The sequence below is a fragment of the Papilio polytes genome, unplaced genomic scaffold (assembly GCF_000836215.1).
Source record: "Papilio polytes unplaced genomic scaffold, Ppol_1.0 DF822178.1, whole genome shotgun sequence".
In the NCBI taxonomy this organism is placed as follows: domain Eukaryota; kingdom Metazoa; phylum Arthropoda; class Insecta; order Lepidoptera; family Papilionidae; genus Papilio; species Papilio polytes.
Genome location: NW_013527026.1, coordinates 3,616,192 through 3,629,291, shown reverse-complemented (window position 1 = coordinate 3,629,291; position 13,100 = coordinate 3,616,192). Strand labels below are relative to the sequence as shown.

General features: G+C 31.2%; 3 protein-coding genes across 4 annotated transcripts in view; 1 reads left to right on the top strand and 2 right to left on the bottom strand.

Moving 5' to 3' along the window:
* Positions 1 to 986: 986 nt before the first annotated feature.
* LOC106106626 (serine/arginine-rich splicing factor 7-like) lies at positions 987 to 2,940 on the bottom strand. 2 transcript variants are annotated; one of them, XM_013287234.1, is made up of 4 exons: positions 2,774 to 2,940; positions 2,506 to 2,693; positions 2,222 to 2,412; positions 987 to 1,246 (listed from the first exon to the last, which is right to left on the bottom strand). In XM_013287234.1, the coding sequence occupies exons 2-4, from the start codon at positions 2,680 to 2,682 to the stop codon at positions 1,162 to 1,164; spliced, it is 453 nt and encodes a 150-aa protein (XP_013142688.1). In that variant the 5' UTR covers positions 2,683 to 2,693; positions 2,774 to 2,940; the 3' UTR covers positions 987 to 1,161. The 2 variants fall into 2 exon arrangements, with proteins under 2 accessions (XP_013142688.1, XP_013142689.1); XM_013287235.1 differs by lacking the exon at positions 987 to 1,246 and adding an exon at positions 1,307 to 2,011.
* A 2,171-nt stretch (positions 2,941 to 5,111) lies between these two features.
* LOC106106684 (phosphatidylinositol 3-kinase regulatory subunit gamma) lies at positions 5,112 to 10,618 on the bottom strand. The gene is made up of 5 exons (XM_013287311.1): positions 10,602 to 10,618; positions 10,096 to 10,296; positions 8,405 to 9,103; positions 7,544 to 7,840; positions 5,112 to 6,644 (listed from the first exon to the last, which is right to left on the bottom strand). Exons 2-5 carry the CDS (start codon positions 10,173 to 10,175, stop codon positions 6,410 to 6,412), a joined length of 1,311 nt encoding a protein of 436 aa, XP_013142765.1. The 5' UTR covers positions 10,176 to 10,296; positions 10,602 to 10,618; the 3' UTR covers positions 5,112 to 6,409.
* Positions 10,619 to 11,078: 460 nt separating this feature from the next.
* LOC106106736 (integral membrane protein GPR180-like) overlaps positions 11,079 to 13,100 on the top strand; it is a 5,714-nt gene continuing 3,692 nt past the window's right edge. Inside the window, exons 1-2 of the mRNA XM_013287382.1 lie at positions 11,079 to 11,769; positions 12,522 to 12,797. Of these exons, the coding sequence (XP_013142836.1) occupies positions 11,300 to 11,769; positions 12,522 to 12,797 (746 nt within the window). The 5' untranslated portion in view covers positions 11,079 to 11,299. The remainder of the gene's footprint in view (positions 11,770 to 12,521; positions 12,798 to 13,100) is intronic.

Here is a 13,100-nt window from a genome sequence, read left to right as displayed (position 1 = left end):
TGAGTGTTGCCATTATATTCGGTGAATGTTAATTTGTCACGAATTCTATTTTCTGAATACAGATTAAAAATATATTTTATGCTTACAAGAAGGGAGGAAAAAAGTAAATCTTAAAACCAAAAGGGTTTCTTTAGCAACAGATGTAAAGTTACTTCATAACATCACACATACTGTTACAAAAGTGTCACATCCATATTACGATTACATCTCGTAAATGGAAGTGTACATTACAATCATCTTATCCTTTTTGCTACGGCGGATCGGTACAGTAGTAAATGTACTACTCTTCCATTCATCTTATAGTAATATATGAAGTTATTCCCTTACTTGTAAACCGATAGACAGTAGCCATGAGAAAACCAGCAGTTGCTACATTGTAATGCCTGGTTTGATCGTCGTGCACTAGTACCACTACATACTAGCATAATATGGGTAAATTTTTATTCTAAATATAACAGCAAACGAGAGATAATTTATGGAAAGAAATCCATTGTTAATACTTCCTGCAACTGTATTCCAATAGTTGTCATGTTAATTTTAGTACCTAAACTTTTGCTGCAATGTAGTGTACAGTGAGTGACTGTATAGTAAGCTGACAATTATTACAGTATAGTATACAAACGGATATTTGTCCCCTCCAGGGAAAGATGTATAGTCGAATTCAAACCTTTCTTAACAATTTTACTTTTATAAGGTTGTAATCATGAAGAAGAATCACAGACTGACCACAGACATGTCATCAATTTAGGCACAATAAATCCAAATTAAATCCAGACAGTAGATGACATCTATAAATATAATTTGTAATTCCAATTGAATTCAATTATAGTTTAAAATACTAAAAGTAGACAAACATTTATTTCTCTCATAACCCTATAGTCATTAGAGTATAAACTTCTATTACTTGTAAGACTAGTTTCCATTCATTAGACAATTTACCTATACAGCGTCATGAGGATTGAGGTATATTTATGAAATAAAAGCAATTAATTGTTATGACAGTATATTGATTTCACAATCAATATATCATTGTACCCTTAAAAACATCACATTCAAGAGACAGGAATGATAAAACATAGTCTGGATGAACACAAAAATGTGATGTCTTATGAATGAAAACATTAAATCATTGGAATTATTAAACTATGATTGGTGGCAAATTTAATTGGACTTTTTAGAATCTTTGGATGGAGAACGTGATCTGGAGCGCGACATGGACCTCCCCTTGGAGCGAGAGCGCGAGCGGGAACGGCTGCGGGACCGCGAGCCGGAGCGCGGTGTGCGCGACCTCGTGCGGCGGACACACAACAACTAACATTACACTCTCACCACGAATGTATACTTATTACAACTGTCCACTATAAACAAAAATTTTAATTGTATATGTATAGGATGTTTAGGAAAGTTTTTTTTAAATATTATAGATACAAAAACATTGAATATAGCTTATTTGATAATTTCGTAAGTTTACTATAAAGAATCTTTTGCTAAACTCTCCATCAATTTTAGTACTCATGAAATAAAATATTGTCCTAAGATAATAATTCTGACTGATATTTTATGACAACCCCAATGAGAATTTTAATTGTTAGTGTTAACTTTGTAACATATAAAATCTTCTATGCTCCAAACGTTACCTCTATGTGTCCCAATGTGCACTCCATTGTGTACATTAATGTACTGTCCTAACTATACTTAACTGAATAACTGAAAATAAATGATTATAACAGCAGGCCTGCTCTGAACACAAATATGGGATATAAATGTGTAACTCACTGAGTGCACGCAGTGATTACATTAGACGTGTGTCGCGTCGATTGAACAAACATAATGCTCAATGTAGTTTTCAAAAAGTGAAGTGTGCACGTAGGCCGTCACTACGTAGTTCGCAGAGCGAAGTTACAGTTGTCAATAAGCGGAGTACACGCCGCGAAGTGTAAGCTACGTAGCGCAGACAATAAGAAGTGCAGACTCTGAAGAGTTCGTTCTCGGCGCACAGGCCAATGATAACCTATAACATAGTTATCATTGGTATACGTGAGTCCCACACATTGGACATGGAATCTTTAATGTTACCCCAGTCTTGTGTTAATAAATATTACATCATGATGTGTACCGAACCAATTAAACATGCGAAAAATATAAACATTTACGAAGATTCACAGCCTCAAAGATTCCATACCAAAAACACATACATTTGTGTAAATATAAATATAGCTACCTGCGGCGCCGGCGACGTGTACAATCCCGTGCATAATGACCACGGTCCCCACAATCGTAGCAGCGATCGTCATAAGGACGCGGTGGAAGACGAGACCTAGGCGGCGGCCCACGTCCGTACCCTCTACTTCCATTGGACATTTCCACTCTAGCACGCCGGCCACAAATCGTTCGTCCATCTAACCCACGAATCTAAAAGATTATGATAATATAACATCATTCGAATGTGTACATGTTTCTTGTAAGAAACAAATACAAAGAATCACGGATTTCTGAAATACCAACCGCATCCTCAGCGTCACGGGGATCTTCAAATTCTACAAATGCGAAGCCGGGTGGATTCCTCGCTACCCACACATTCCTTAAGGGACCGTAGTATGAAAAGGCATCTTCTAGTTCTGGTTTACTTGCATTATTACCTAAATCACCAACGTACACCTTGCAGTCACCGTAGCGTGACATTTTCTATAAGCCTGTAAATAAAGCAAATCAGGAGTAACCGACGCATACGCTATGGCGTATCTTGATGTCCACATGGTTTTATTTTTATTACCAATGTTTGTTTTGTTAATCCTCCAAACAATTATACCACATTTGTCCGAAATACACTTAAAGTAACTTAAAAATAAAATTAGAAGCTTTTATCTTCCTACAATATTATTACAATATCCGAGCACCGACGCCAATGTCCACAAAATGGCGGAAAAGGATTAAAATCAGTGTATAAACAGTGTTGCCAAAAAAATATTTTTCCTTGACCGTGTCCATTGTACAATGTATAAAAATGAAAAAATCAATGTATAAATGTGATAGGTAGCTTTTCAAAAAGGTGCAGAATCTGCTACAGGGTACATTTTATGTTTTTGTAATTTGTTGATCTGAAAGCCGTAAAAAACGGCATTTTCGTAACATTGACACTATTTATATATATAACAACTCCAAAGGATGGCAATATTGCCTTAATACCATAATGCAATATTTCCAGCCCTTTCATTATTTTTGGAATAAAAGGTGTTTTAACTACTTTTACCCCCTCCTCTAAATCATCGGCCTTCCCCCTTAGAGCATCGGCTGGCAATGCCCATGCTTATGAACAAATAGTGTTCGTACTTCGTATTCCTAGCATCCCATCTGAAACACGCGGTAACGACAGCCCCCTTACTGAGATAATGATTATCGGACAATGAATATATTTAAACATTACTTTGTTATGGATTTTATATGTAACTAAATTGGGTCTCCGGAAAACACTCATCAGGCAATACGAGAAATTATTTTCTCTTGACGCTTCACGCCTGTTTTTGTGTACTTCTGGTATTGCACCGGGTGCGACAACCTATTCGTGCAAAGGTGTTAAAGCGGGCTCTACCACTGTTGATAAATGAGATAACAATTATAAATTGGATAAAATGTTTATTAACACTTACGCTACTTTTACAATGTTATGAACATGGCGGCAATGTATAAATTTTTACGGATCCAGGTATCGATGTACTCACTTAAGGGAGATTTATTTATTCTATGTTACACTTGTTATAAATCATCGAGCAATTTAGGTAGATAAAATTATATTTGAGATCAATATTATATTATTTTCTACACAAGTTTAAGACATTGTCTAAATACACAAAGCATTTATTGTATTAGATCAAATTATATTCAACGACCCAAGAAAATAGATGATAATTAAAGGCCTGAATAACAAAGACAAAAATGATATTAATAGCATATCTAATTTTAACACATTTTTTTAAAACATTATATTTACTTCATACAATTTAACCCATATTTTATATAAATACAAAGAGGGTCAAGACCAGTTGCGTATAAACTTAAATGATATGTTTCATAGATGTGATACATTTATTTAAAAAAATAAAAGTACATCCCATATTTTATTTTGTATTTTCATAAATATTCATCTTTATATAATTTTTTTAAATTATATTTGTGTGGAAAGTGTAAAAACATGTTACTGTAAAAACAATTCATATTTTTGTATTAATAGTATATTGCTGTTAAATATACATATATTGATATAAACTTAATTTACATAGATAAAAAATATTATACGCTTAACTGGAACACCTCTATACCCGTCACATAAACTCAATGTTGCGTTCTTTATATTAATTAATTAAATAAATATAAAAATAACTATAATATAATAATCTCACTTAAAAATTAACATTATACATATTCTTTACATTTTAGGAGAAAATTATAAGTTTTAGTGTTTGATTAAAAATTACGCATTACAATGTATTAAAATGAATATCTCAGCTAAAAAAAAAACAGTATTTTAATATTTGTTACAAGCTTCAGAAATACAATATTAGAATTTATAGACATAAAGTTAGAATAATAAGGAATTGTAATATTTTCGGGGTTCACAAATTTAGTGTTATATACAGGTTTCAGAATGTAGCTTTATTTTTTATAAAAAATTAAGGGTTGAATTATAAACATCACCATTTTCCCATGACCAGTAAAAAAACAAAATAATAAAGGATGGCACATAATTTTAGATAACAATTGCATTAATACAACATAGCAATATTGCTAGTTTAATATTTAACTCATTTCAGTCAAATGCAGATATTACCTAATATTAATTTTAAGGTTTGGTAAGGTAAAAAAAAACTATTTTATAAAATTTGTGATGAGTTATTATTAAGATTATTTTACAACATTCTGCAACAAGTGAAGAGAGCACAGTTTTAGGTATACTTTTATCAGTGTTTATTTTGGTTTTAAAATTATAGCAAGTGCAAAATTGTAGAGAAATACCTGCTCTCAATTTTGATAAAAGTATAAAAATAAATTAGAAAATTCTACAACTATAATCCAATTTTTTTACATCAAACGTTATCCATCGATCATATATTAAAATAAAAAGGTGTAAATATTATAAAGTAAAATATCTAATTGACGAAATATTGAGTATGTTTTAATTAAAGTTTTAATGGTTTACCAAATATAGGAAGAATAGAAGATCTACCAACAAATGTCATGACTGAGATTTTAATTGTTTATAATATGTGATGGACATACCAAAGTTGCATAAAAGAGGCCAAAGTCAAAGCGTAATAAATTTGTAAAAAAATCGAAAACATTAGTTAATCTAGCCATTAAATTATAGTTCACTTGGACATTTTTCGGTGGTATGAGAAAAAGTTTAAGAATTGATACTTTTGATGTACCTTGCCAAATTGAGTCTTCCTTAGTAATATTTTTAATTACAAAGTTATCCTCCATCTTTGAGCAAACCACAAATTCGGACCGTACCTAGCACCGCTCCTGATCATGCCTGATTCAAATAGTTTTCTGTACACTAGGTAGTAGCACTAAGTGCAAAGTATGTAGACATTTTAAAATTTACATCTGAATAAACTCAAAAAAAGGAAATGATGGCAGAGCCAATATTTTTAGCTTGAATTTACAACATTGAAAGTGGCTGCTACCTCCACAAAAGTACATCAGAGATCATATTATCTGCTCATATGCAAAAAAATTGTTATAATGCAGTAATTACCCCGATAAAAAACTAAAAAAAGTGTTTCAACTTTGTTGTAAAATATAATTAGTACTTAAATAAATATATCTATAATATTTATCATCACTTTGTACAATTATCTTAGTCTATGAACTCTACGATTATACATACATATATCCGTACACTACACCAGAATTTAATGATACCATATCGTGCGAGAATTCACAAAATGATACAAAACCACGCACAATTTACAAACTCGAAGTCACAAACATCAATTCTCTTCCACATATATAAAAGTACGTAAACCTAATGAATTTCCCAAATAATCTTAACAAGTCAAAACGACTTGGCATATCACAAATCTACAGGAAACTCAGCAATACTTACGTAAAAGCACTCACAAACCTGTTTTAATATTGCAAACACATTCTACTTTTTACTTTATGAGATGCGTATACTTGAAAACGCCCATTACAAGTTTCACTTCCCTCACTTGACCCGTGAAATATTACTGTGAAACGACCTCAACAAACTAAGAAGAATTACGATGAATTTCAAACATTATCATACAAAATTCATGCACATAATACTCAGGATTCTTTACACATTCAAATAATCACTGGGTTGTAATAAAATATGTAAATAATGTTCATTAAAATATACACAGACTAGATCAAAACGGATCACATATTAGGGCATCTGCAGACGTTGCTTTCGTTGCCGTCTGTATGACAATATCTGTGTTTCCATCTGCTGCACTTCTTGTAATGGCGTTGTTTCTTGATGTGGTATTTCTTGTATCTGTTTCTTCTCAGGTTTTTTCACCAAATGAGCATTAACTGGGTATTTCAGAACGGTTCGTAATTGGTCATTGTGCTCTTCTAACGAATTGATGGCATAATGGTGAACAAGTTCGTTCAAAGTTCTGTAAATAAAATAAGGAAATATTATATACATTGAATTAACATTACAATGCCACTACAATTTTTTTAATATGACATTGAACTCGCTAGATTAATCAACATGTTAAACATATATTTACAAAGTATAAATTTTCATCATCAAGATTATCCATCAGCCATATACAAATATACAAAGGTCATCAATCCCAACAGATCACTGGTATACATTGTGAGTGTACAAAAGACGACAAAGGTATACAAACAAAATCCAATTTCTCAAGAGTAGGACTAACAATTTGACAACAATTATCTAAGTTGCCAGTGATTATAGGAATCTATTATAGAATCAGTTATATCTAACGGTGGTAGTGCCCGCTTTAACATCTTAGCATGAATGGGCACTAATTTATGTCTCTTTCTCTTTACCACCCTTTTCTCATAAGAAGGGGATGGGAAGGGGAAGTGGATTAGACGGAGGAGGAGATGCATAGGAAGGGGAAATATCCTCTTTATGTGCGTCTCCTCCTCAGTCGGATAAGGGTAGACAACGCATCTGCAATTGCGGATGTCTATGGGCAGCGGTCGCTTCGCCATTTTGGCGGATTCAGGTGGCCGCTTGCCACCTTCGTTTGCCACCTTATGTTATAAAAAAAAGGAATCGAATGACTAAATTTATTTGCAAAAATAAAAATCAATATTTTAGAGGGACAAAGCAGGGAGTAAAGTCATAGTTATACTATAAATATAAAATACTAGAGGAATATCATTTTAATGTTATAAATGTGGTTTTATTAGTATCAGAACAGGATAAAATTTTAATTATTTCATATAATTAACATGCCCACTGTAAGAGGTATTAACACATTTTTTTAATGGTTGATGAGATGCTATTGCAACAAATCAGACTATAAAAACAACTTACTTATAAATATTGTAAGGTTCTGCAAATCCATATCCTCTTTCAGTCTTGAAAATGATGCAATGGTAAACCATATTATTACAGCAAATAGACAATGCCAGTTGTCCCGTTGAATTGGGTCTTATTAAAAATGTTCCTTGAGGTTTTCCTTCAAGCATTTTCTCTGCCGTATCTCTTGTACAATTTTCCACCATCCAACTTATTGACTCATTGTGTGCATACAATTGTTCAAGAACATGAATGTTGTTATTTTCTAAAGCTTGAATATATTCCTCGGTCTTACCTCTTCGTTTAAGCCATCTGAACAAAATAATACAAATTATAAATATGATTTAAGACACTTTAACAGAACAAATGTAAACTTCATCCGATTTTTATTTATTTTTTAAATAAGAAAAATTATATATTGCACAATAACTTTAACGGTTGTTAAAATATGAATATTTTAGATTCAATTTTATTTACTTCTATATTAAAAGTATGTATTGTACAATCATCTAAAAGTTTTATCAATGTTATCAAAATGCTGTAATGTCCTAGTTGTGCTTTCTAGGTCACAAAATTGTTTGATAAAGTAAAAACTACAGAAATCAGGAAATATATTAATTTTTGCCTAGGTTTAAACCACCATTTTTCAGTCTATACAGATTCTAAAACAGCTTTTCTTACTTTCTATTCATTAGTTATCCAACTTGGGCAAATGGTAATATTGGTATTAAATTAAATAGGAAGAATGCAAGCTTCTTTCCTTTCTATTTTAGTATTCATGCAAATACAATATTGGACTATTCCCTTAAAATTTATACTAACAAATACCCTTACCCTGGTTTTCTATAGGTAGAAGAAAAAAAAATAAAAACTTACACTTTGTATCTGTCCTTTAGTTTGTATAGATTAATGATATCAGATTTTAATTTGGTTATTTCTCTTTCAAGCAATAAGTTAGATTCAACAGTTTCCCTCAGTAAATTATATAACTGCAATTTTGCTTGTTTTAAGTTGTTCACTTGTGCTACTAACTGTTTGTTATTTTCTATGAGAACATTTTTCTCATGAGGTTGTGCTTCAGTGTGCATTTTTTCTTGTAACTTTAAATGTTCCTCACAGACTTTGACAGCTTCACAAAAAGCATCATGAGATTGCCTCTTCATTTTGAGTTTTCCTCTTAGCTTCATATATGAATCAGATCTTTCATCATAATTCTTGGTTTTTAGCACAAACTCCTTATGGATCTCCTTGTACCTAGACTCGAGGGCTTCATCATTGATATTATCAGCACCATCATTCTCTTGTAGCCTTGACAATGGGTACATGAGTTTAATATCAAGACTGCTATTGCAATGTGCCAGGGAATATTCTTTATAAAATTTAACCAAATCCACAACAGAGTTGAATTCAAAGGGTTCACAAAATCCATATCTGTTATCTTGGTTGTAGATCTTTATTAATTTGTTTGTGCCACCTTTTCTAACAGTTAATGTATAACCACTATCTTTGTTGGATGCATTGCGAACCAGAAAAGTACCATCACAGGTATCCCTAAGGATTTCATTAGCTTCATCTCTGAAAAATTATGATATTATATGAAATCTTAAAGAGAAATATTTTATCATCACTACAATGATGCATCATGCAATTATTATTCATCTGTTGTAACAAACTTTTCTTTACCCTAATTCTAAAAAATATCAATGTTTTAAGTGCTTTTATGGTATTTTAAAAAACCATTAGCTTAATTTGGGTATGAATTACTGCCTTCCTTTTCAGTGTCTTTGAAACAAGACCCTTGTTATTATGCATTTTTGGAGAGATAAGAAAATGGTTATAATTTTAAATAATCTGCTAGCCTATTTAAACAATCATTTTCAGTAGAAAAAATTGAAAAAAAATTGAAGTTAAATGGTTACTTAATTTGGACAGATAATTGATGTTTCTATATTGTCAAATAATCAGTGTTTTAATGGTTTTTATAAATATGAAGAAAAAGTAAGTTACAATTGATAGTTTTTAAAAAAATATTGTTGTTGCATTTTTAACTTATCTTGTAAAAATATGTATGTATATATAGCATGAGAACTCAAAAACAATTAACTTGCATAATTCACCAAGACTATCACAAATGATGCCCTCTATCATCTCCTAGCTGGAATATGTTGAATTACCAATACATATCTATATATTGGTGATGGATTTTTGTTTAACTTTTGGTAATACTGAACAATAGAATACTGTGCTGAATTTTATATAGGAAATTATTATATTTACATTGTTGTGAAGTTTTTTCGAGGGGAGGGGGGGGAAGTAATTTACTTTAAGAAAAAGACATTTTTTTTTACTTTCCCATAGTAACAGTTCCCTACAATTTTTATGATAATCACACAATAGAAAATGACCCTCGAATTTTCGACCCTTCAACTTCAAAGCAATGTAAATTAGGTAAATTAAATTAACTTTATATGGTAGGATTTCCTATCTATATAAAGTTAATTTTATGAAAATTGGGCATGATTCGTGTTATAAATTATTGCATTATTTTTAAATGAAAAATTTATTACCTTGTAATATCACCCCAGTACCATTCTGCATTCTCCAAACTCTCGTCAGCTGATTGTTGGTTCACTCCTATTTCCACCATTATAGTAACGATAGAAGCACACAGAAAACACTACAACTTACAAACTAAACCAAATTACTAAACTATAATTTCACATCAAAACTGATATAGTGAGAAAATGAAAGATTATTGTCGCTTCCGCCTGATGGAGGTTATGAAGTAAAAAAACATTTTAACAATAAAAATGACCCAAGTTCATCCTTATAAGATCATAGTACACCATGGATACAGTGATGGGAAAATTTGAGCATTAATAAAAGTAATTGATACTAAAATATAGATTAGGAGATCACAAAGGAAACGGGCTAGGTACTTTTGACCGCAGTTTCTATGGCTGACAAGCACAGAAGTAGATCACGTTAGCATTCGAAATCATTTTCCCACATATTTTAATCATCAACATAGTTATAGTAATCTAATCGAACACTGAACATATTAATTGTATACTCGTATCATTATGTTCTCATCTTCACATATCTAAACCAATCTAAACTGTAAAACACCATCCACCATAGATTGCGGTCAATCAGAATCTTACAGATGATATATATGTAACTATAAGTACTTCGTATATTTATAACATAATTATTATTTATAATAATTTAATTGTATAATTTAGGATAAAGCTTAAGTACACTCAGAAAATTCCATGATTGTTTCTTATGTTATGTAGTTGCTCATATCAGCTTTTTAATTATATTTAGTCAGTCATAGTCAGTTTTTTTTCTTTCAAATTGTACTATTTATATATATAGAAAGTATTGTTATAACAACTGTTTATGTGATAATTTAATTTTTAAAATAAACCATAAAAATATTTTCAAATGAATTTGTGCAACTTGACTGAGTGCTTTGATACATTGCCAAAATTCTTAAAAACTACAAACTTTGACGTCCTATTTGACACTAAGTTTTGACTTTTGACAATTAAAGATAGATATGCAAGACATAAAATAGTACAAATGATAGCCTGGTCCATTTTTGCGTAAGAAAATATTACTTGGTACACTTTCAATTAAGCACATAAGAAAATCATGGGTAGAATTGTAACATATTGAAATATGAAATATGATAAGTGACTATGGAAGCTTATGAAATACTATTACAGAAATGTTAAATTGGTGTGACGGTATTTTGACGTCAAAATGTGTATTAACAAAGTTGCATTTCTTTTATTCTGGACTTTATTTCTCTGTGTCTCATCGGAACACATAAAAGGCCAGTTTTCTACACAAGAATTTTTCAAGTTCCTAGTGAAATTTGGATTTCAGAAGACAGATATACATTTCCAGAAGGAAACATATGGATATATTTTTGGAAACGTTACCTCCGATCAACATTTTAAGTATCCTATCACGTTTGCAGTATTAGATAGACGACACTTTATTCATTATTATAAGAATCGTGACATCACTGACAAGGAAACAGCTTGCCAGGTTATGTTTCAAAATTTAAACTCATCTGCTTATCATCCAAAATGTAATACATGCGGCCAGGATTTATTTCGTCGCATTCCTTGTCCTGAAGGTAAATTGTGTATTGATGAAGATACACCTTGGAATGTTGTCAAAAACAACCAATTCACATATGTGATACAAAACACAGGACAGCCTAGGTAATTATTATTTTTGTGTGTATTTAATACTAATAAAATCAATCAGAAGCCATAATATTTTGTGCATATATACAATCAATTTGTCTTTTACTACTGAAACATATTTTACACAAACAATATTGTAGTAGTATGTCAGATTTTTCATTATTAATTAAAGAGAAAGTATTTCTGTAAGTTTGTTCTAGATCTGTAATTGAACATGATAATAAGAAGTCTGATATCATTAGGTTGTTATGAAATAGTTTGTTTTGTTGTCATCTCTAATCAGTGTGTTAGTATAGATTGCTTATCTGAACATCACAATGCTTTTGTTTTAATGTATTTGTATCATTTTATTATCAGTTATTGATCAATCACAAGACATAATGAAATCTTTAAAAAAATGTCTGCTAAGCTAACTTACACAATGTGCTTTGTATGTCATATGTAATTTAGGGCATCTAAACAGCTGGTTTTCTATACATAACTTGTACATATACTGTAGTATTCTAATCTGCCAAGCGATGGAACATTAAGGGATTTCCCCAGTCGACTGTCATGAAGTGCTTTAAATAAATAAATAAAACATCTTTATTGTTGTCATAAAAAAAATAGAATACAGTTTCTTATGCACTAATGTTTACATCAATTGACAACAATGGGCTGCTGCTCAGCGTGACCCGCATGGTCTAAGTCATGCGGAGCTAGTTAATGTGAAGCACTACAAGACAACTTGTAAATCTGAGAACTTGAATATCTCAATATGTTTTCAGGTTCTGGTATATATCAATGGTGTCATGTTACTTAGATGAGGTGACATGCTTATGGCACCATTACACAGGAGCACCATCTGCTGACAATAAAACGTTAACACATGTGCCACAGAATATACAGTATGATTTCTGGCTTGTTAACGGAAGTCCCAACATTTCGTTGTACAATACATTGGTTTATCAGTTTTCATTTGATAGACAAAACACCCTGGAATTGTATCTGTTATTCTGGCTATGCTATATTATACTGCTGCCTGTCCAGATTTATGCTGTCAGGTACATACACTTTTTTTATGTAGATGTAATTTGGAAAAAAGCATACACATTTGAATATTTCTCTCTTGTTGCAAACAAAGTAATAAAAAAATTGGAACTTTTAAGTATGTAACCATACTGTTTCTTTTCCCAGATTTTTTTTTGGTAGATGTTATTTTTCTGGTAATAAATATAACCTATATTACTCAGTGATACGGTAGCTTTCAAATTAATTTTTTTTAAATCAATCAGTAGTTTTTGAGTTTATTTGTTACATACAAAGATATAAATGTTTCTTTATAGTATGTTAATATATTTATAACT

Coding starts and splice junctions, on each gene's coding strand:
- LOC106106626 (XM_013287234.1), bottom strand. CDS start 2,682: ATGTCACGCTACGGTGACTGCAAGGTGTACGTTGGTGATTTAGGTAAT. Junction 2,413..2,505: donor CCCGTGACGCTGAGGATGCG/GTTGGTATTTCA, acceptor ATAATCTTTTAG/ATTCGTGGGTTAGATGGACG. Junction 1,247..2,221: donor ACACGTCGCCGGCGCCGCAG/GTAGCTATATTT, acceptor CCGCAGCCGTTC/CCGCTCGCGCTCTCGCTCCA.
- LOC106106684 (XM_013287311.1), bottom strand. CDS start 10,175: ATGGTGGAAATAGGAGTGAACCAACAATCAGCTGACGAGAGTTTGGAG. Junction 7,841..8,404: donor CTAAAGGACAGATACAAAGT/GTAAGTTTTTAT, acceptor TATTTTGTTCAG/ATGGCTTAAACGAAGAGGTA. Junction 6,645..7,543: donor GAACCTTACAATATTTATAA/GTAAGTTGTTTT, acceptor TTTTATTTACAG/AACTTTGAACGAACTTGTTC.